The 23,063-nt window shown below is 51.0% G+C and overlaps 2 protein-coding genes across 4 annotated transcripts in view; both read right to left on the bottom strand.

Annotated features, from left to right (window-relative positions):
• Nucleotides 1-3,019: 3,019 nt before the first annotated feature.
• DND1 (DND microRNA-mediated repression inhibitor 1) lies at nt 3,020-18,372 on the bottom strand. 2 transcript variants are annotated; one of them, XM_045026185.1, is made up of 5 exons: nt 18,229-18,264; nt 13,130-13,315; nt 6,325-6,786; nt 5,305-5,724; nt 3,020-4,539 (listed from the first exon to the last, which is right to left on the bottom strand). In XM_045026185.1, the coding sequence occupies exons 2-5, from the start codon at nt 13,245-13,247 to the stop codon at nt 4,523-4,525; spliced, it is 1,017 nt and encodes a 338-aa protein (XP_044882120.1). In that variant the 5' UTR covers nt 13,248-13,315; nt 18,229-18,264; the 3' UTR covers nt 3,020-4,522. The 2 variants fall into 2 exon arrangements, with proteins under 2 accessions (XP_044882120.1, XP_044882119.1); XM_045026184.1 differs by having other exon boundaries at nt 3,021-4,539; nt 13,130-13,247; nt 18,229-18,372.
• A 3,531-nt stretch (nt 18,373-21,903) lies between these two features.
• The window catches only part of LOC123376373 (histidine--tRNA ligase, cytoplasmic), a 34,888-nt gene continuing 33,728 nt past the window's right edge, over nt 21,904-23,063 (bottom strand). For both annotated transcript variants that reach the window (XM_045028307.1, XM_045028306.1), the window contains one exon: nt 21,904-22,446. In XM_045028307.1, the coding sequence (XP_044884242.1) occupies nt 22,387-22,446 (60 nt within the window). In that variant the 3' untranslated portion in view covers nt 21,904-22,386. The remainder of the gene's footprint in view (nt 22,447-23,063) is intronic.

Genomic DNA, 23,063 nt, shown 5'->3' with positions numbered 1-23,063 from the left:
CTGCAAGTGAGGCCCCCTGGGTTGTGCACCCCCAGAGGGAGCAATGCACCCCTTCCCTGCTGCAGGAGTGACTCTTAGCTGGAACACAGCACAGAATGCCCTTAGTTACCAGCAAACAGAAAGTTACAGAATAGGCCATGTGGGTTAGTGCTCAGCCCTCTGCCCCCTTCTTTAGTCTCAGTCCAGCAGCTTCTCTCCTGCCTCTAGCAGCCCAACCTTAACAAGTGCACCTGGCCCTCAGTCCTTTGTACTCCAGTTAGTCACACCACACAGACTTCTTATAGAGGGTGGGCCATCCCCAGCCCTTTGTTGCTAAGTGCCAAGGGTATGGACAACTGGAATAGCCATTGTCTTCTGGGCCTCTCCCTGGGCATAGGGCCCCCAGGCAGCTCAGTATTGATCATGGTTGTACCACTGAAGCTACAAACCCACTAGAGTTTGTCGGTATAGGTTATGTCACGAAGGGCTGTGAGTAAACAGGCCCTGGAGGGATGTTAGTTACAGTAACCTAAACACCAGTATGGACATTGATATAGCAGGGGGAGCATGTCTCCTGCCAACATAATTACTCCTACCCACCTGAGCAGGGGTGGCTAGGAGCAATTAAGTTGATGGGAGAGTTCTCTCCTGGCAGCACAGAGTGGCTGAGCTACACCATTGGCTACACTACAGAGCTTACATAGCCTGACTCTCTGCAGAGTAAACTACCTCCCCCTGCCACACCCCACCCCCAGTTAAATATGTACTGCATAGGGGAAACTGAGGCACACACAGTCAAAATATGAAGCAGCAAAGAATCCTGTGGCACCTTGAAAACTCATGCTGCAAAATGTCTGTTAGTCTATAAGGTGCCACAGGATTCTTTGCTGCTTTTACAGATCCAGACTAACACGGCTACCCCTCTGATACATACATAAAATATGAAAAAATCCCCACTGCATCTCAGCCCCAAGCAAGAACAGGTGCTAGGTGCTGTACCCAACATATACAAAAAGGACAGTCCCTCTGCCCAGGTGACAGTCTAACTCAGACATGGGCAAACTACAGCCCACGGGACCATGCTGCCCAGCCCTTGAGTTGCCAGCTAGGGAGCATAATGCCTGGCCCCTCACCCCCTGCTACGGGGCTGCACTCTGGCCCACCGCTCCCAGGAGTGCAGCTGGTTCTGGCCTGGTGTTGCAGCTGTGAGCTCCTGCTGCTGGTGAGGGGTGTCAGGTAAGGGAGTGGGGGGGCAGTCAGAGGAGGCGGCAGCAGAGGTTGTGGGGTGCAGGGGACTGTCAGGGGATGGGGAACAGGTTGGGAGTGAGATTCCCAGGGGACCTGTCAGTGGGTGGGGATGTGGATAGGGGTCAGGAGGGCAGTCAGCAGACAGGGCGTTTAGACAAGGGGGTGGGATCCCAGGGGGTAGTCAGAGGACAAGGAGCAGAAGGTGGTTGGATGGGGTGGGAGTCCTGGGGGAGGGAGGGCTGTGAGGGGACAGGGGGCAGAGCAGTCAGGGGACAGGGAGCAGGAGGTTTGGATAGGGGCGGTCAAGGGACAAGGAGCAGGGGGGTTGGATGGGTCAGTGGTTCCAATACAATAGGCACAGTCGGGGGGTGGGAAGTGGGAGGGGGCAGGGGCCAGGCTGCTTTCGGGAGGCACAGATCGTGCAACCCCGCTGTAGCCCTTGGGCCAAAAAAAGTTTGCCCACCCCAGTCTAACTGGACACAGGGTGGGAGGAAAAACAGATTAAGTAATGCACTCACATAGCAAGTCAGTAGATGGAGGACTTGAATGCCATTCCCAAATCTCAGTTCCATGCCCCAGGAGCTATGCCACACTGCCTTCCGATAGCACTTATTTAAACTAAACAGCCATCCCTCAACCTTCATTAAAACAACATACCTGGCCTTTTGCATAAGGGATTAAAAACCCCAACCTTCCACTATATAGATGACTGCTCCTGCATTAGCTGTAGCTTTCCTGATTGGGGGAGAGAGAGAGAAGGGGGAGGGGAGCCACTTTGGTGGCTTTTCCATGATGTACAAAGCCTGTGTGCCCTCTGCTGCAGCCCATCTTTAACACACCAGGCCTTGCACACTGTCCCAAGCTGCTCTGGCCTGGACACAGCCCTCTCTCTCCACTCCTGCCCTAGGCCTAAGTATAGGATGGATTTCTACTCCCTCCCTTTCCAGAAAGGAGTGACAGACAGGTGAGTGGCAGTACAAGGGCTCAGTGTGGTTACCTGGTATCAGCCTGTCCAAAGTCAGGCCCCATTAAAAAAAGGTGTCAAGTTTTTTTGTTTTTAAAGTGTTTAAGAAGTTTTCACATTAAGAATAAATGTACTTCCTTAAAAACAGCTTGGTGTAACTGCAGGCAGTTACTCTGGGCATAGGCAGTGGAGAGGAAGCAAAGCACAGTAGCCAGTTAATGCAGTCTGGCTTGCTGGGAATATTGCAGTACAGGCAGGGAACTGCAGCATGGAACCCCCACCCCCACATCTCCGCCACTACCATGAGTTGACAGCAGGAAGCCAGAGAACTTAAGTGCCCACAGTGGAGCACAGGAGAGGAAGACAGGTGAAGCTGTCCTGAACTGACAGAACTCCCAAGGAAGGGGCAGTTGGTTTCTCAAGAGGATGTGAGCAGCCACCATGAGGCAGGTGCTTCACTCCTAACTGAGCCTTTGCTATCACCCCCAAAACCCTCTCAAAAATCCTGCAAGCTCCAGCTCAGGAGCAGAGCCTCTGCCACCCCTCCCCAAGTTCTTTAAGGCCAGGGCAGCTCACCAGCAGACAGACCCTGGAGATGCTCAGTAGTGGGGGTGAGGCTGAGCACCTGCCACTGCTCCCTGAAGCATTTATGCTTCCACTTTACCTTCAGCAGTGGCTGGCCTTGAACACAGCTGCCCCCTGCCAGCAACTTTCCCTACACCCCAGCATCTCCTCCCTAACCCTGCCTGCCCCAAGCATTAGCTAATGGAGAGATGAGGTTGAGCTTTTCAAGGCCCAAACGCCATGTGAGGACAGGCCAGTGCTGGAGATAAAGCAGTGGGAAGAGCAGAGCTCACGCTGCTGGGGGCAGGACTAGGCAGCCAGAGGATACTCTAGAACAGCACCTCACTGGCCTGGCTTTGGGGAAGGAAGAGTGTAGCTGCTGACAAGGAAGCCCACCAGCCCTTCTGCTCCAGCAGGATGGTGACTCAGCATTCTAGCAGTGGAGAAGGACCCCCTCCCTGAGCCCAAGCCAACACTGGTGACAGAGGCAGGATCCATTCCACATATGGGGGGCCCAAAAGGCTGTTGGCACCATACCCCAGAGAAGACAGGACACAGCAGTTGCCTTTCAGGCTACTTTAATAGAACCTCCCAACCCTTCAGTCAGAGTCTGAATGACCATTCATACACAGCCGCACGGACTATCAATGCCACTGGGGACCAGAGGACCCCAAATGCCATTTCTTTACAGTCCCTTGCTCATAAATACCTTGGTGCCTCAGAGAGGTGGTCACCATTTCCTCATTAAAAACAGCTCCCATCAGCATGCTGGCCGTGACCCTCCCCTACTTAGGCACTAGCAGGATTCACGAAAGGCCTCTGCTCACAACTCAGCCCAGGAGGGATGCTTCCAACAGAGAACATTGGATTCTTCCAAACAGCGCCTAGGCCAGTGGAACAGGCAGCATTGCAGGTGGTATTTCCCACCCAGCACTTGTCCCATGCTCTTCCTTGCTTCACAGGACAGTTGTCTGACCTCACTGGCCAAGGCCACAATAAGAGACTCAACCAAGCTTTTAAAACAAAGTAAACAACCTTGAACAGAATGAGTCAAACAATAAAAAGCCAAGAGAACAAGATTTAGGCCCAGGAACTTAAACAGAGCAGCCCTTCCCCCAGATGGGGGTGGGGGAAGCAGAGGTTTGCTCAGTGCACCTGCAGGGCTTGCTACCAATATAGCTCTGTGCTGTACATGCCAGGGACAGTCATTAATTGCCCAGTCTAATAGCAGGGAGTTCCCCAGGCCCTCTCCAAAGAGCACTGAACATCCCCCTCTCTACCATGCTGGCAGGTGTATTTCAATACAAATAAAACCCAAACAGAACAAAAGAAAAAATCTTCGAGCCTGGTCAGATTCACCCAGCTGCCCAGCATGCATCCTCTATGACCTATGCAGATGGGGTCCTTCATTGCCTGGCCAGTTTAGCCTGTCCTTCTATGATGGTATGTGGGAATCCCCATGACACCCACCTCCCCCCATCTCACTTGGTTAACCCACCTGGGCACAGACAGAGCAGAGAACAAAAAAACACTTAAAAAAACCTAACACAAATCTGTGTCAAACTAACATCTGAGAGAAAACACAAAAACAGACAGACAGGGACCAGAAGCAGCCTCCGCTCAGTGTCCACGTCCTGTAAAACCAGCTTACAAAACGTCAGCACATCAGCCCTACCCCTCCTCCCTGCAAGGGGCCCGCGACAGGAACGCAAAGCCAGTGCACCAAGCCCCAGAGGGGCAGCGCATGGCTCTGTGGAAACATCCAGCCTACACCACCGGGCACCCTGTTGGGGAAGGAAAAGAGAATTAGAGCCATATGCAATACAGAGCTAAACAGTCAGAGAGACAGCCCACCCCTCCCCTTTCCCCATGCATGAACACTCCTCCCCTTCCCAAACAGAACTTTTACCCAGCCTTTCCTGCAGTTCACAGCTCCTCCTTCAACTTCAGCTCACATCAATACACTCCAGCCACTGGAGTGCTAGCACAGGAAGCGCATAACCCAGAGAGTCACTCCACTGGGTAGCATTTCACCTACCCTCCAGCAGGAGGTGTTCCACATTCCTTTGATTCCTGCTCCCTTCCCCACCCTTGCAATCCCAAAGGCAACAGGAGATACTAGCATCCCCTAACCTGGAGAGCAGGAAAAGCCTCAAGCAAGGAGAGGTTTCCAAGATTAAAATTATTTCAAGGTTTAATTTAATCTTCCTCCTCACTGGCTTATTTCATTTCCCCCTCAGCCAGACTCTGGGCCATTCATGCGTGGTCTCTGACTCTACCGGAAGAGTCTCATACATAAGGACAAAGCTTCAATGGCAGGGGTGGGCATGCAGAAGAGGACCATCTATCAACCCCTGGCGTTCCACTGGAAAGAACATAGAAATGTTTCTATGGTTCTTTCCTAAACCTACATAAAAAGGTCAAGACACGAGGCTGAATTTGGTCCAATAGCATCCTCATAACTGAGACACTGGGTTTTTAAATGCCCTAGCTGTTGAGGCTGAGGGGAACAGATCCCAAGACCTCTGCAGAGCCATGCAAGGACTCACCCAAAGTTTTGAGCAGCTGCAGCGCTATGGCATTCTTGGCCTTGTCATGTCCACTCAAGCCAGACTTATCAGGTTTGATCCACATAAACCCACTGAAGGGGGATGGGTAACCTGGAATCACCACCTGATACCAGAACCGCAGCCAGCCGTCAGGGTTCGCTTGGACACATTTAGTCAGAAACACAGGGATTCCCAGCTGCTGCTTCTTGCACAGTGCGTTCAGGTAGTCTAACACGCAGAATGCCTGTGGCAAAGGGCACGTCACAGCACCACGAGGCGTCTGGCTCGGAGTGCCACTCTTGCAGCCACCAGGCTGCAAACTTTCTGGAAAGGTTCTCTCTGAGCTGGCACGGAGTTTCTGCTTCATGTCTACTTTCAGCCAATCCACTTCAATTTCCTCTCCATATGGGCCCAAGTTACCTACGCACAAGAGGAAGCAAGTCTCAGTTTCAGAGCATTGGTGCTCCTGGTGCTGAGAATGGGGACAGCAAATGCAAGATACAGGCAAGAAAGCAAGAGGTAGTAAGAATGCACACAGATTCCTCCACACACAAAGGTACTGGACATAAGACAGTGAGATACTACTGATAATTCTCTGCAGTTCTGGGTTGGGTTTACACTGACAATGGCTACAGGTTACCAGATATAGGCCTAAACTAGAGAAAACCCCACCCCCAAACCCATCTAGCTGAGGGACGAGCCACAGCTCTGCTATCATTTTCAAGCTCTCCTTTCTGCCCTGGTGATTTATACCCCAGGATAGCTGGGGCAATCAACTGTCACAAACAAAAGCAACAACCAAATGGACATGGAAAGGGACAAGATGGCAACCAGTGTTGCCATTTTAAGGTGATACCAGCCTGTCAGGACAAGAGAGACTTCAGTAGACCAAAAGATACATGCACCCACTACTCCCAGACTAGTGCTCAGAGAAGCCACTGCCACTTGTGGGATCTGCAATGCCCCTTCCATTCTGACTCCTCTTGCCCTGGCCCGCTCCTCCCCACAGAGGTTGATTACCTTCCACTAGAGTTTTCTTGGCCATGGCTGCGGCTCGGTGGGAGTTGTATTTCAGAACTGCAAGCTGTCCCCCCTTCCGGGAGGGGCTGGGATACAGGGAAATGTTCAGGACTCCCACGGTCACCTCCTGCAACAGTGTCCACAGCTGGCCCTGCTCCACTGAGGACGCCAGGCCATCCACACACAGCTCACACTTCTCAGTGCTCCTGCAAACCATGATGGGGCAGCCCTTCTGCACCTCAAAGCTGTTCAGAACAGCAATAGCTATTTGCGCACTGCGCCGATTGCTGTACTTGGCGTAGGCAAAGCCACGGTTGAGCCCGCTGAAGGTCATCATGAGGCGGAACTCGTACAGCTTGCCAACGCTTTGGAAGAGAGGAATTAGTTTGTTTTCATAGATGTCCTGAGGGAGTTTTCCAATGAATACCTCTGAGCCGGATGGAGGGGGCTCCCCGATCCAGCCTGCAGATACACAACGAAAGCCAAGCAGTAAGATCGTGAGAGACATCCAGTCTGCAACAACTGCGCTTCCCTGAAACTCAGTGCAACAAGAGGCTGTGCCACGGGGGGGGCAAAGTGAACCAGGCCTCAGCTTACCCCTTATCTGCAGAAGGATCCTGGGTAGGCAATGAGCCTTGGACACCAGCTCTGCACACTGGATGGGCTGGAGCAGATCCAAAAGGGTAAGAAGTAAGGCTGTCCTGCTAGTGGGAGAGGACGGGGGAACCCTCTCAGGGGCAATAAAACGTAAAAGGTTTTTTTTTAGTTTGTTTTTTAAATTATAAGTTTTACTTTTATAAGTAAAGCTGTTTAAAATGAAATCTGATTAAATAATTGCTTAAAACATTTAAATAAAGTTAAATCCAGGAGCTGCTATCCAAAACTTGGCATTAAAGGCTGCTTTTCTGTAGGAAGAAAGAGGTCTTCCCCCAAACCTAATTTTGCTTTATAAATATGGCACAATAGGTCATGTACTGTGTTAAATGTTTTATTTTAAAAAAATATGCTGTTGTGTTTAATTAAATTCCAGTTACCATCCTAATGGAGCCTGACAAATCATGAGCAAAAAGTTAATTATCTAGAAGTAAACCATGTATCAGTCACCATTTTCTAACATACTAAAAAAACATACAATTAAGACTCTGAAAATATAAAGCTCTAAAGTTGCTTAAATATGTGTAGCAAAAAGATGCACCAAATCTAGTGTCAAGACTCTAGTCGTAAAGCAACATGTTTTAATGGGTACACTAACCAATAAGACAGCACCTTTCTTTAGAAAAGAACTGAAGCACAAATGGAAAAATTAATTAAAATCAGTATTTAAACAGAGGCTTTCACTTGGTGATTTGAAGATCAGTGATCTTCAAAGGCCTCGATTTAAAGCAATCCACCCTGCTCCCTTCACAGCACATCCTCACTCTCGGCCACCCACCAGGCTGCTACGAGGGAACCCAGCTGCTGGGTTGGGTGCCCAGGTGTTTTAGTCTCTGGAGCCTGAACAGACTCCCCCACCCCAAAGACTGGAACAGTTGTCCCATGGCATGCTCTCAAGGCACAGACCCTCTGTCTAGTACCCCTCCCGCCCCGAGAACCTTGGGCTCAGTGCTGACCCTTCAGATCCACTCCTCCCCCCTCCCCACCCCATCTTAAAAATATATCCTCCTCCAGAACTCCACTTGAATTTGGTAGGGCCCTACTCATGCTTTTATGGTCCATTTTGGTAAATTCCATGGTCATGGGATTTGGAAAAAAAACAAAACCCACAAACCTTAAATTGCATGGGTTCAGATATTTAAATCTGAAACGTCATGATGTCATAAGCATAGGAGTTCTGACCCAAAATGGAATCATGGGGGGATCGCAAGGCTATTGTAGGGGGTTGCAGTATTGCCACTCTTACTTCTGTGCTGCTGCTGGAGAGCAACAGCTGCTGGCTGGGAGCCCAGCTCTGAAGTCAGTGCTAGTGCCAACAGCATAAAAGAGCTGCGTTCCTAGCTGGCTGCTGCTGAGCTTCCTGCAGCTGGGAGAGGGTCCCCAGAGGTTGGTCTCTCCCAGCCCCAGGAGTGGCCCATGCAGGGGACAAGGAAGTCCCATCTGTCCCTCCCAAGACCAGCCAGGACTAGCAGCTGGAGTCTGGTGCATGGTAGAAGCCCCAGCTGAGGCCCCCCCCAGCCCTGGGCCAGGGTTCAGAAGTTAAGGGGGCATTGGGTTGGCTGTGTGGGGGGCAGGGTGACCACAATGCCCCTCCAACCTCAGCACCCTGGGTGGTTGCCCATATAACCCACCAGCCCTGCCCCCACATATAAGGCCAGCCCTGCCCCCACAAACCCCTCATACCATGGCAACCTCACTTCTGCGCCGCTGCTGCTGGCAGTGGCACTTCCTTCCAAGCTGGGTACCCACTGCTCTCTGACTGACCAGCTCTGAAGGCAGCACAGAAGTAAGGGTGGCAATACCACGACCCCTCCCACCCCCACAATGGACAGATTTCACAGGGGAGACCAGATTTCATGGTCCATGATGCATATTTCATGCTTGTGAATTTGGTAGGGCCCCCCGAGCATGAGCCTTTTCGGTACCTCTGAGGGCTCAAGTGGTAGGTGTGAATGCTTGACACATACAGACTTTGCACAGAAGTCTAACACGTTCTTGATCTTTAATAGAGAAAATTATTCAAATGTATAGTGACCTAAGACCTAAGTCAACCTCTATTAGGCCAACTTATAACCACTGTAGTAATTTCTGTGGTGGTACATGTCTACAATACTCTCCTCGGGTTGGTGGTGCACATCCTCACCAGAAGCACTTCCACCAACGTAAAAGGGGCAGTGTGGGCAGCTGAGACCCTAGTCTCAATTTTGCTGACAGCTCCCTGAGGGAGCCTGAGGCCTCCCCCACCCCAATTGCCTCCCCATTCCTTGCCAGGAGCAGGGGAAAACCACCCAGGGTTTCTCACCTCCCTGTTCCTGGCTCCAGAGCCATAAAAATTGACAAGCTAGCCAACATTCCCAGACAGGAGTAGGGTCCAGCTGCCCATCTCTCCAGGGGAGAGAGAGGCAGTTGGGCTTTAACTGCCCAGCTTTCTTGTCAATTGACAAGAGCCAACAGCTTATGTAAGGAACGCAGCGTCTACACAGACACTGTCGCCCTAACTACACCAACCTAAACCCCACACCTCTCGTGGCAGTGGAGCACTCACATCGGCGAGACAAGGCTGTGGTGTAGACACTGACATAATTAGGTCGATGTAAGCTGCCCAACGTCGACCTCACTGTTGAGCATACCATGCCTCAGATTACAGATCATTTAGAAAACCGCTTAGCTGCAACACCCCTCACTAGCTCACCCCGCCCTTGGCAGACCAACTCTGTTCAGGTAGCTAAGCAGGGTCCCTGGCCTCATCAGACTTCTACACACTGAACTGCTTCTCCTGCAGGGAGACTTCCAGCCCAGCTTACCTTCTCTGACCTCGACTGATCCACACCCTCCTGCAGACATATCGCCTGTACATTTGTGCCCCTTTCCTAGTTTATATATACCACCAACACCTCTTCTTTGTTCTGCATTTGACAACTTTCAACTCCTGCCATTCCCCCATCCCTTCAGAGAGAGAGAGAGAAGCACACCCAGGCCTTGTCTACATTACAGAGTTCGGTCAACATAAGCTGCCTTGCATCAACCTAGTTGTGCGTGTCTATGTGTAAACTGGTCTCCCACCAATGCAAGGTCTCCATTACACCAACATAGTAATATCAGCTCCCCGAGCAGCACTGAGCCATGATTGACACACAGAGGTTGACAGTGTGAGTGTAGACCTTGCATTACCTATGTAGACCCTAACAGTCCTCCAACAGCTGTCCCACAATGCCTGACACATTCAACTGTCAACTCCACTGCCCAGGACTCAGAGACCAGAAGCCACTCCCACCTTTGAAGTCCCACAAACTTTTGAAGTGCCTTTTCCTGACTGTCCAGCTTGGCAAGCACACCTAGCAGATCTCCATTGCTGTATGCAGCTGCCCGGCTGGTCATACACTCCAGCCACGCTCCAGCCTGGAGTGGACAGGAGATATCGGAACTCCTGTGCCTGTGGGGAGAAAAGGCTGTGTAGGCACAGCTTCAATCCAGCTGTAGAAACATGGACACCTATGAGCAGGTAGCACAGGACAAGCAGAATGACAGGGATCAGCAGCAGTGCCACATGAAAGCAAAGGAACTGAGTCAGGCATGTCAGAAGCCAGGGAGGCCAATGGTCAATCTGGTTTTATCTGTAGCCAGACACGACTTGTACCTGCTGATATTAGGGGAGGGGTGGGGGTGGGTTGGGGGTTGACATAACCATCCCATGCGTCACCTCTGGGAGGAACCTTGCAGCCCCATGTCCCTGGGCTGCAGCCAATCCCACAGCTCCTGGAGGGCTGGGGCCACAGGTATGGGAAGCATGTGCCTCTGAGCTGGGCCCATCGCCTCTGGAAACTCACAGCACCACAGTGTCTTCCGAGAGCTCCTGTACCCTTATGGACACCTCAGCAGGGGGAGGGGGTTGCGGGCAATGCCCCAAACTCAGGGTGAGCAGACGAAGCGCCCAATATCTTCCCCAGCAACACCCGCCCCCCATCCAGGGTCACCTTCTCCCACTGCACCTCTCTCCTCCCCCGCCCACCCCAGGCATATTTCATGCTCACTCAGCCTCTGTCCCCAGCAGCTGGACCCAGGCTGGTAACAGAGAGGCTGAGATGGAGCTGCTTCTCCCACTGGCTGAAGGTGGCCGCTCAGGGTAGCTGCAGAGCAATGGCTGCCTGAGCAAGCGCCTGGCTGGGGAAGCAGCAGCAGCCCACCTCCTCCACTCCCACCCTGGCCCAGCTGCCAGGGACAAAGGCCAATCTGGAAATATGCTGGGAGGGTGGGGGAAGGGGCAGCGCACCTCTTACTTGCCCCCCCTCCCAGCAGCCAGGTCTGGGCCGCTGCTGCCTCCACAGCTGGGCTTTCCAAGGCAGCAGCTATGCTGCACAGAAGCAGCGACCCAGAGTGGCCACCTTCACCCGGAGTGCAAAGTGGCTCCATCCTGCCCCCTCTGCTCCCTGCCTGGGCCCAGCTGCCAGGGAGAGGGGCTGAGTGAGCCAGAAACATGCCAAGGAGAGGCACAGCAGCAGGACAGACCCCCTTGTCCCACTAGCAGGACAAGCAGAGCAAGCGCAGCTCGGCACCAGGGCCATCCTTACTCATACGCAAACTACATAGCTGTGTAGGGCACCAGGAAATTTGGGGCAATTTGGTGCCCCAAATTTCCTGGTGCCCTACACAGCCGTGTGCTGCTCCAGCAGCCAGCCCGATCCCCTGGCCAGGAAAGCTGCCCCCACTCCCACTCCACCCCTTCCCTATAGCCCCGCCCCCACGGCTTCCCACTTTGCTCCGCCCCAGCCCTGCCCCCACTCCACCCCTTCCACTGAACTACATGCCAGGGGCCTGGCATACCCTGCACTCACTGGGCAGCAGGAAGTGGAGTGACCCTGCCCCAGCCTGCTCCAAGCCATGCCACTGGTGAGTGCGGGGGGTAGTTCCTCCCTGCCCCCAAAGTCTGGGAGCCCAGGGAGCTGAGCGGACCAGGCGGAGACCAGGTCACTCCACTTCCCACCACCCTGTGAGTGCGGGGTCAAGCCCATCCTGCAGTCACCAGGTGACAGGAAGTGGAATGATCTAGCCCCAACCTGCTCTGCTGGTTCATGATGGGGGCGGTTTCCCCCCTGCCCCCAAAGACCTTGGGCGCAGGTCCCCCACGGAGGCCTGTGGATAAATGTAAAGTAATGCACATTGGAAAAAATAACCCCAACTATACATACAATATCATGGGGGCTAATTTAGCTACAACAAATCAGGAAAAATATTGTGGATAGTTCTCTGAAGATGTCCATGCAGTGTGCAGCGGCAGTCAAAAAAGCAAACAGGAGATTAGGAATCGTTAAAAAAGGGATAGAGAATAAGACTGAGAATATCTTATTGCCCTTATATAAATCAATGATATGCCCACATCTTGAATACTGCGTACAGATGTGGTCTCATCTCAAAAAAAGATATACTAGCACTAGAAAAGGTTCAGAAAAGAGCAACTAAAATAATTTAGGGGTTTGGAACAGGTCCCATATGAGGAGAGATTAAAGAGGCTAGGGCTTTTCAACTTGGAAAAGAGGAGACTAAGGGGGGATATGATAGAGGTATATAAAATGATGAGTGGTGTGGAGAAAGTGGATAAGGAAAAGTTATTTACTTGTTTCCATAATACAAGAACTAGGGGCTACCAAATGAAATTAATGGGCAGCAGATTTAAAACAAATAAAAGGAAGTTCTTCACACAGCACACAGTCAACCTGTGGAACTCCTTGCCTGAGGAGGTTGTGAAGGCTAGGACTATAACAGCGTTTAAAAGAGACCTGGATACATTCATGGAGGTTAAGTCCATTAACGGCTATTAGCCAGGATGGGTAAGGAATGGTGTCCCTAGCCTCTGTCAGAGGGTGGAGATAGATGGCAGGAGAGAGATCACTTGATCATTACCTGTTAGGTTCACTCCCTCTGGGGCACCTGGCATTGGCCACTGTCAGTAGACAGGATACTGGGCTAGATGGACCTTTAGTCTGACCCAGTACGGCCGTTCTTATGTAAATCACACAGTTCCTCATCAGGAAACTTATCTAGGTTTCCCATTCATTGCTACCCACTACAGAGCTGTGAACAGATTCAGCAGTTTGGAACCAGTAAAGTGACTGTATTTCTATGCCTAAAGCAACTGAAAAAGCTGTCTACATACCTGGGGGAGGGCCTCCATACTTCCTCTGACCATTGACCTGCACCAGTTGGATGCCAGTCTCCTTCACCCAGGCCAACAGGGCTGTTTTATTGTTCTGATTGACGGCATCACTCCACATCTGTCAAGGAACCAGACAGACACTTTATCCAAAGTCCCAGTGGTTATTTCTGACTTCACAGATGAGGCCTTCAAAGGAAGCGCATTAGCAGTGACCCATTCCACCAGTAGACACCCATTTACAACCCTCCTCCAAAAAGCCACCACCAACTAGTATGTAAAACTTTAGACTGTGCTTTCTTATTCTCCAGGGTCAGAGAACATGTGACAAGACTCCTTACATCACAGAGACCTCCAGTGGCTCTACTCAGTCAAGGTTCACCTACTTGGTCTGGTTAAATGGAGCCATGGTAGATCCTGTGTTGCAGGGAGCCTCATCAGCTCACTCCCACCCAGTCCATGGTGATGAGGACCTATGAAGCTCCCAGATTGCAAAAGGTTTTGAAGAGCAAAACCTCAGTATTAGAGAAAAACTAAAGAGTGATACATAAAAAGGTGCAGCAAGCAGTCAGACTGCCACCAACTCAGACTGATGCTAAGACAGGACATACATCTGGAACAGGATGCCAGAGAGAATACCATACTGCTGTGAGACTCACTCGTGCCAATTAGAAGCTGCATTTTATAAGACTTAAGTTGCAACTCAGCTGTAGAGAACAGACTGGAGAAGTATTGGTAAAGTGGCAGCTCTCATACCCCACCCAAAGAGACATCAGCATCTTTCCTGGGTATGGAGACCATAAAACAAGGAGTTCTTAAAACCTTTCCTACATGGGACCATTGCATCAGTTTCACTCAAGTTTTTTTTTTTAACTACTTTAATTAAACTGGTGCAAACCCCTGTGTAGAGGCTCTTATTCTGGTTTCAAAACAAGCATGTTTTGATTTAGCTTAAGGTGATCAGAAGTCAGTTTAACTTGCATTGAAATAAGTGCATCCACACAGGGGTCTGCACTAGTTTAACTAGACTGGGTTAGCAGTCACCCTTTACATTAACACAGTGCAGCTTTCCAATGTAGGCAAGCATTTTTGAGACTGCCCTCAAGCCTCAACATTAGTTTCTACAGCTAGTAGATATTTAGTTGTACTGTTTTTCTAAAACAGAAAAAAATCCTTCCAGAAGGTAGAGATTAGAGAGCAAGAAAGTGATTGGCCCTAAACTCCCTGGTTCTCTAAACCAGCAACAATGCTCCCTGCACACAGAATCCAACATGCCAGGGCACTCACAGGGGCTTAACACAACATGAAAAGGCAGAGATGGCCATAATCCATGTTAAGATTAAGTCACCCTCCCCGTCCCCCTTTAAAGATAGGCTCCCTCCCCAGTTTGGGTTGTCATTATTGGGCTCTAAAAGAGTGTCTTGTGAAGATGGTTTTTCGCCATTAATCTGGGAATGCAGCACCCTGCCACCAAAGCTAAGCAACTTGCATCTCTTGAGGAGAAACACGGTCTGGCTGCAACAGCCAGCTGAACGGAGTGGTAGCTGAGCAGTTCCGGAAATGGGTGTCAGCCAGAACAGGCAATGGGTGTGCGAGAACTATTAACATACAACAGATAGTGCCAGGGCAGCCTAAACAGACTGACATTTACAAATAATGAAAACCAACATTTGTAGCTAAATCCTGGGGAGAGTTAAATTAATTTATCTTTGATTGTTTGCAGGGCCGGTGCAAGGATATTTTGCACCCTAGGCAAAACTTCCACCTTGCACCCCCCTGCCCCCCATAACATTGGTCCATTGAGGGGCAAATCCCAACAAGCCTTTATAGACGCCAGGGGCCAGCTGTGCCCAAGGTTCCCCCCTTCCTGCCCCCTGAAGAGTGCACAGCCTCCCTGTGAGCCCTCCCAACCCCACCGGCCCCCACCCCAAGTCCACTCACTGGCTTTGCTGGACTTGGGCCGCTGCAGCGCCTTCTGGGGGCTCCTGCAGCACATGCATGTGGGCAGAAGCCCCCATGTGCCCCCCAGCTCCCCCCTTGCCACGCTCGGGCTCTGCAGCTCCCGGGAGTGAGAGCCATCGCTGCCCCTCCCGGAGCAGGCTCAGGGCCCTGCGCCCGGCAGCGGCTCACATGCCCGGGAGCCACAAAGCCTGAGCGTTGCAAGGGGGGAGCTGGGTGGCACACGGGGGCCTCTGCCCGCATGCATCTGCTGTAGCCTGCATGAGTCCCCCAGGGAGGCACCAGACCGCAGCCTGGGCAGGAGGCGCAGCTGCTCCCCGCTAGCAGTGCTGCCGCCTTTGCAGGGCTCCTGCCCGCCTTCGCCGGCTCCTCAATGGCTGGGGCTTGCTGCTGCTGCAAGCAGGACACTCTGGCTCTCTGGTGCCTCCGGAAGGCAGCTTCTCCCTGCCCCTCCCCGCCGAGCTAAGGCACCGCTTTTTGGTGCCCCCAGGGCCGTCCTTAGGATTTATGGGGCCCTAAGCAGTATTATTAAACTGGTGCCCATATGCCTGACAGCAGCCTGAGGCTTTGGCTACACTTGCATTTCAAAGCGCTGCCGCGGCAGCGCTGCCGCGGCAGCGCTTTGAAGCGCTAAGTGTAATCAAAGCACCAGCGCTGGGAGAAAACTCTCCCAGCGCTGTCCGTACTCCACTTCCCTGTGGGGAATAACGGACAGCGCTGGGAGCGCGGCTCCCAGCGCTGGGGCTTTGACTACACTGGCGCTTTGTAGCGCCGCAATTTGCAGCGCTGCAGAGGGTGTGTTTTCACACCCTGCTGCAGCGCTGCAAATTTGTAAGTGTAGCCAAGCCCTGAGCTTGCAGCCCGGCAGGGGCGGAGGGACAAGGCAGAAACAACCAGACACCCAGCCCATGGTGGCGGAGAGTCATAGTTCCCCACAGAGACCCCTGTATCCTCTCCCTCACGCAGAACAGACATGCAGAAGGTACCTAATTAAAAGCACTAAACTTGGGAATAAAAAAATGTCAATCACAGGTTTTTTTATATGCCCTGAAGTTTGTCAGACATTTATTTACAAAAACTTTGTAGTAAGGGTGAGTCAGCTGTCTTGCTAAATACAACATTCAATATTATGGAATGCATGATGCAGCTCTTCTTTGTTTTGCATTTTCTTAATCAGTATCTAAGCTGATTTTATATTTTAAATGTACTCTTAAATGTACTCATTCCAGATTACTGCATATTTAACTCACTGAAACAGACATTTTAAATTGATCAGTCGCAGAGATTTAGTGTGTTCATAACAATGTTCATTGCTTTTAGAAAAAGGGAACACTAATTTACTGTGTGATCTCCATACCAATACACGTTTATGACATTTCACCAACTTTAAAAAATATGTTTCCAAAGAGATAGGCATAACAAAGGATTTTATATCTTACTAAGGTACTGATTTTGCTTAAAACGAGTTCATCCAATAGTCAGAAGTAGAGGAAGGGAAACTCTTGTCCAGCTATCTAGAAGCAGAGGGCTTTTGCTTCCTTCAGTGGGGGTGGGGAGGAGAAAAGGGGGTGAAGAGAGAAATGGATAGACAGAAAGGACAGGAAGACTTTGGAAGTAAGTTTTTTTTTTTTTTTACACTACAGTAATTAAAATGTGTATTTAAGATAAGGGTGGTCTTTTGAATAATTTATTTAAAAAGCCATATGTCCGAAGATCCCAGCACGTAAGGCTAAAGATGCTTGTGCATCTAAAACTCTATGCAATGATTTTTTTAGAGATGTGATTTTATAATCTTCACCAACTCACTAATTTACTAAGGTCCTGTAGACTGACATGTGCATAACTGTAATGTTTACTCACAACTGTCTGTCAGTACTTTTAGAAACCGACAGTAGATACCTGGGGGTTGGTAAATACCTGTTAAATGCCTTCATTACCCCTTGAATGGCTCTTTAACAGTTTGAGTGTTGTGCTAATAGCTCTGGCAGGCTGGAGACTTTTTCCCTCTTTTAACTACTACATCCCCTTCCCAGGAAGCCTCAGAGCCTGCAGGAAGGGTCAGAACAGGGACAGGAACACCAGTAGGGTGGCCACTAAGACCCAGTGGTGCCCCAAGTTTTCTGGTGCCCTACCCAGCTGCCTATGCCTAAGGACAGCCCTGGGCGCCCCTAACCACTTGCTGCCCTAGGCCACTATCTAGTTCACCTAGTGATTGCACCGCCCCTGATTGTTGGGAGGCTCCAAGCCTTTGAGGGATCGGTACCACAGGCACCGATTTCCAGACCCCCACACTCCCCCAAGACCCCACCCCACCTCTTCCTGGCGTTCCACCCACTCCCTTGCTCCTCCTCAGGGGACGGGTATCGCCTGTCACCTCCTCGCTGGTCTCCCACCTCGGGGCTCACACAACCTCCAGGCTCCTCCATGCTGACAAGGGCGCCACCCTTGCCTCTTAGGACCCACGGGTGCGGTTGGGGTGGAGGGGGGAGAAGAGGTCGCAGAGGGGGGGAATCCAAGTTCATTAATGCTTCCGGACCCTGGGGCAGATTCATTTCCGCAAAGCACCTGTTTAGGGGAGTCTCCAGGGAGGGAATTCGGCCCCATGGCAAGACCCGAAGCAAAACGGGCCGGAACCGGCCGCAAGGCTCCGCCGGGCCCCTGAGCCTGGTACTCCCCATCCAGGGCCAGTTTGCGAAGCCGATGCCGGTTCTGAGGCTTCCAAGCGGGGCAGTACCGGGGAGCACTCGAGCGACTACCCCAAAGCAGCGATGGCAACAACCCCGCACATCCCTCCTAGCCGGGCAGCCCCGCCCTGCCCCCTGCCGGAGGAGCCGCTCAGAGCGAAGTTCGCTCCGCGGCCAGCAGACGGGACGGGACGGGCCCCCTGGGGCAGGGAAGCGCTGAGCCCCGCTCCAGGAGCCCTGTGCCGGCGGAAGGCGCCGCACCAGCCAAAGGGGCTGCGCTGCCCGAGGATGCTGCAGGCTCCTCGCGCCCTCGGGTGGGAAGCAAGAGGCGGCCGGAGCTACCCAGGGCTCCCAGGACCACGTGTTCGGCACCAGAGCCCAGGTCCCCTCGCTCGCGCCGCCGTGCACCTAGGCGGGCCCCTGCAGGGGAAGGCCGGGGCAAAGCCCCGGGGTGCTCACCTGCGCCTCCAGCACGCCCTCCATTCTGCACCAGCCAAACCCTTCGCAGGGGCGGCTGCGCCCACCGCCCCTTTATACCCGCCCCAGGCCTGGAAGCTTCCAGTGGCCCCGCTCCGGGCTCGCTCATTGGGCGCTGGTTGGGCGCACCCCGCCCCCTGGCTGCAGGGTGGGGCTGGCCTCGCTCCGGCACCCAGGGCGAAGCGGCTGAGTCGAAGTTGCCTCTCGTGGCATCGCTACAAAGTTACAGCCCAAGGGGGCCTGCGGAGGGGGGCGCTGCTGGCAGCAGCTCCCGCGCCAGGTCTGCCGGCAGGGGACACGCGGGCAGTCTCCCCACGGAAGGGGTGGGAGCCCCAGTTGAACCCCGCACCTGCAGCAGCTAGGCGGATAGCACCTGCCTCTTCTTCCTATTCCAGAGCACTGAAGGAGGGTTATGCAGAGAAACCCCCCTCCCTCCCCATTAACTCTCTTACTGTGCCGACACTCACACTAATGAGAAAGACCACGAGAAGTAATGGCTGCAGAAACCCCCAACTACTAGCCCAGTGCCCTGGCAGCCAGAGGCCCAGCTACTGCCGAACCTTGAGGGCTTGATGTTGGCAAGATGCAGAATAACATAAGGGAACGGAAGAGGAATGGAGACTGCTCAAGAACCAGCGCTGTCTTAACGACAATGAAATGTTCCTGCATTTGCTAGCAGGGTCAGAGAAAGGCAACATGTTCTGGTGCGGTTTGTGCACTGCCGTGTGTGTCATGCTCCCCCCTTTCTCTAGCCCAGTCCTTTCAGATGCCGTTGCTGCAGCAGTCAAGTTGTTTTTTGCAGACACTTACACCTACTTATTCACAACCAGCTTCTCCAGAAAAGAAAGCAGGCACCAGAGCCAGTCAAACCCACCCAGTTCTGATTTGTCAGGGAAAGTGGCTCATGGAGAAGATACATTTCTTCATTACTTTTCTCTCAGAAATAATATAGCCTCTTCCAGCCCTATCCAACACAACACAGCCCCAGCACAGCTTTGGTTTGTTCAGAAGAAGCTTTAAAGGAAAACTGCAACCATCAGTTGTAGCACCTTGAAATTAAGTATTATTAAATCAGAGGTGCCCTTTGAAGTCAGTGGCAGTTTTGTGACAAAGAAAAATAGTAGGGTTGGATCCTGTTCTATTTGTTTAGGAACCTTAGTCCTTAGCTCACTCTCTGTAACACCACTAGTTATCTCAGCGAAAACTCCCATATACTGATACTCTAATAAGAATTACATCCGACTTGCATCCGAAGAAGTGGGTATTCACCCACGAAAGCTCATGCTGCAAAACGTCTGTTAGTCTATAAGGTGCCACAGGATTCTTTGCTGCTTCTACAGAACCAGACTAACACGGCTACCCCTCTGATATCTAATAAGAATGAAGCTGTTCCTGACAGTATGACTTTAATAATTCACCACCCATTTAAATGCATGAGAAAGTAGCAACTCTGCAATTTTCTTTCTTGGTCATTGGAAAGCAGTTCCTACATTTAAAAAAATGTGCTAAGTGTAATCACTCTTACCTTTAAAGAAAAATAGGAGCTGCTTTCTCATTAATTTAAGCAATATCTGGCTTTTGAGTTTTACTTTTAAGTATACAATCATGACAGTCTGCTGAAGATGCAACAGTTGTTTTAAAGTGATTTAGGTTACATTTCAATGCATGAAACTTTCTAATCTTTCAAAAAAAATTCTAATATTAGATATTAGATAATATTCCAAAAATATTTTCAATATTTCCAAAAAGCCCAGATCATTAGGTATATCCAACTTCCATTAAATTCTGACAGGATTTGGACAAATTTTAAAATTCCAGCCTTGGACAAAAACGTGCAATTAGCATTAGGGTTTGAAACAGAAGAAGGGGAGTAGTTAAGACTTAACATTGTAGCTGTTTTACAGAATAATCTTGAGAGAAAGGATTTGGGACAAAGATTAGGTGAATGGTCTCAGAAGTAAATAATTTCACATTCTACAAGCCTGAAAGGATGCACAGGGGGCGGAAATGTCTAACATTTAGACAGGCTATAGCAGGGGTGGACTAACTTTTTGGCCTGAGGGCCACAACTGGACATAGAAATTGTATGGCAGACTGTGAATGCTCACAAAATTGGGGTTTGGGTGCAGGATGGGGTTCGGGCTCTGGTTGGGGGTGTGGGCTCTGGGGTGGGGCCAGAAATGAGTTCAGGGTGCAGGAGTGGGTTCTGGGCTGAGGGAGTGGGGTGAAAGAGGGGGGTGCAGGCTCCAGCTGGGGGTGCAGGCTTGGGTGGGGCTGGGGATGAGAGGTTTTGGGTGCAGGAGGGTGCTCCGGGCTGGGATTGAGGAGTTTGGAGGGCAGGGAGGGTCGGAGCATGGGGAGAAGCTCAGGGGTGCAGGCTCCAAGCGGCACTTACTTCAAGCGGCTCCCAGAAGCAGCGGCATGTCCCTGCTCCGGCTCCTACATGGAGGTGCAGCCAGGCAGCTCTGCACACTGCCCTGTCCACAGGCATCCCCTGCAGCTCCAATTGGAGCAAAGGAGGGGGCTATTGGAGAGTGTATGAGCCGGAGTGGGGCCATGCCATGGCTTCCAGGAGCCGCATGGTGTGATCCCTGACCCTGCACCCCAGCTGAAGCACCTGAGAGAGGCAAGCCCCAGACCCAGCTCCCCAGCAGGACCTTGCAGGCTGGCTTAAAATGGTTCACGGGCTGTAGTTTGCCCACCTCTGGGCTATATTATAGTTCTTATGGCACCGAAATAGTTGAGGAAGAAGAGCTGATAAACCCTACTTACTATTAAACTTAGCCCAATAGGCAGCAGCCAAAGCAAAAGTGTCCAAAAAGATATTGAGGTTTATGCAGGGGAGTGCATTGTGATAGCTCAAGGAGATTATCAAGTGATACAAAGCACTGGGTAAAGACTTTCTGGAGTAATTTGGGCAGCACAGAGCATCTAAAATAATGAGACAGATAAAACTGGGATTATTTAGTTCTGAGAAAAGGCAATTGAGAGGGCTCTGACTGTAATACATCAGCTAGCTAAGGGTTATCCTCCAATTAAACTGAATGTGTCTGAGGTCACTGGGTAAACCAGAACTAGGGGGCACAAATTTAAAGGATCCCATGTAAACCAAATTTAAGTAGGGATTATTTTACAGACTGGTGAAGAGACAACAATGGAGGTGATGTAATCAAGCCTAATGCATTTAAACCACAATGGGAGGAGTCTATGGATTTTTTGTACATTAAAGGGGGGATTAGGAGCAACCTGCTGCCCTTCACAGGGAATTTAGTTGATTATTATGGCTAGTTTTACAGGGAATTAGGAGTGACTGGCACAAAGTTAAATTACTTGTACAATATTTAAGGAATTAGATAAGACTACAGTTGGCAGGGACATCCTGGCTACCTCCTGCTTCTGCACACCACCAAACTCAGGTCTTTATTGTTCTTTTTCTTTAATGTTTCCAATGGGAGTTTCCGGATAAGGCTTTTCACTGCACACTGCAAAATACCACCCCCAGTGCGCTTTTTAAAAGGTCCCTGGAACTCAAGGAATGGAACAGCAGCAGCAGCGACATTTAACACCCGGCCCTTGTCCTGGGGGAGTGTGGGGGAAGAGTAACAGAGGCCCTGACATCCTGGCAATCCCAGAAGACAGTCACACAAGAGGCAGGTGTGGGACTGTCAGAAGGTTTATTAAGCTTGCTTAGAATGTTTTACACTTTGAGACGAGGTCCCTTCCCTCCAGGCAGAGAAGTGACACTGTGCAGAATGTTTATTCAAACAGAAAGGAACATGAAGCTGTGACCAAGAGCCTCAGTGTCTGCCAATGGCCCAGGGCACCACAGCTCTGCCCAGTAACAGTAATGATTACAGACACACAGCTGGCATTCTCCAGAGTGTCTCAGGAAACATCCTCTCCAGCTCTCTCACTGGCTACGCCCAGGAGCACAGTGTTCTTTAAAAGGCAAAGCAGCATTTCTGATCCCTCTGGGAAAAAGAAATTCATGATAAAATAATAAATACAGCTTCAAAGACCCCTGTGCCCCCACTGACATGTCATGAGTAAGAACTCTGGCATTTAGAGAGGAAATCTCTACAAGTCTTCCCCCGTATCAGTTGAAATCCAATAAACTAGCAGGTGTGGCTGGCTGGAAGGCTAGGGATGGCACGTTCGCCTCTTGATTTCCTCAATGAGGTTTTCCCTACGAACATCAACCTGAAAAACAAATAAAAAATGAATTAATAGAACCACTCCTCTCCTATAATCCAGCCTCCTCCTGGAACCATTCTTCTCCAGTCCATCCAAGAATACCCCAAATCGCACGCACTGCCCTGTCTGACAAAAGAGCACCTAGTTGTCCTCCCACAGATCAAGCCAAAGTATTCAGAACTTCATTTTTGAAGTAATGTTTCTAATACACACACACACACACCCTCTTTCTCTGCAAAACAACTCCTAGGTAAGTGGCTCTCCAGCTTGATTCGTCTCTAGCACAGGGTCCAATCTAAACAGTTTTTAATAACTCCTTTCTCTATGGCATCCTTAAGAACCGGTTGCCCAGCACACAGAAAATGCTGCTATCCACCTTCTCATGCAAAGAAGAACAACCATATCCAACACCTTCACAGGCTCTCCATGCCTGTAGGAGTCAGTTCAAAGTTGCCCTTGTTTCTGAACCATCCCTCTGTAGACTTGCTCCAGCCTATATGTGCTAAGTATTGTCACCAATTCACAGACCTTATCTCCACACCCCTCCCTGTCCTCATCTAGCATCTGCCTCCCCTCTGTCCCCCCACTCAGTTTAGCCATTGTCCGTGGGCAAGCCTTCTCCT

The sequence above is a fragment of the Mauremys mutica genome, chromosome 8, assembly GCF_020497125.1.
Source record: "Mauremys mutica isolate MM-2020 ecotype Southern chromosome 8, ASM2049712v1, whole genome shotgun sequence".
NCBI lineage: Eukaryota > Metazoa > Chordata > Testudines > Geoemydidae > Mauremys > Mauremys mutica.
This window is presented reverse-complemented; position numbering and strand designations above follow the sequence as displayed.

Excerpts from the sequence above, each read along its gene's own strand:
- DND1 (XM_045026184.1), bottom strand. The coding sequence starts at position 18,252 with ATGGAGGGCGTGCTGGAGGCGCAG. Across the intron at positions 6,787-13,129 it reads GTATGGAGGCCCTCCCCCAG|GCTGGATCGGGGAGCCCCCT; the intron begins GTATGTAGACAG and ends GTGTATCTGCAG. Across the intron at positions 5,725-6,324 it reads CAAGAAAACTCTAGTGGAAG|GTAACTTGGGCCCATATGGA; the intron begins GTAATCAACCTC and ends TCTTGTGCGTAG.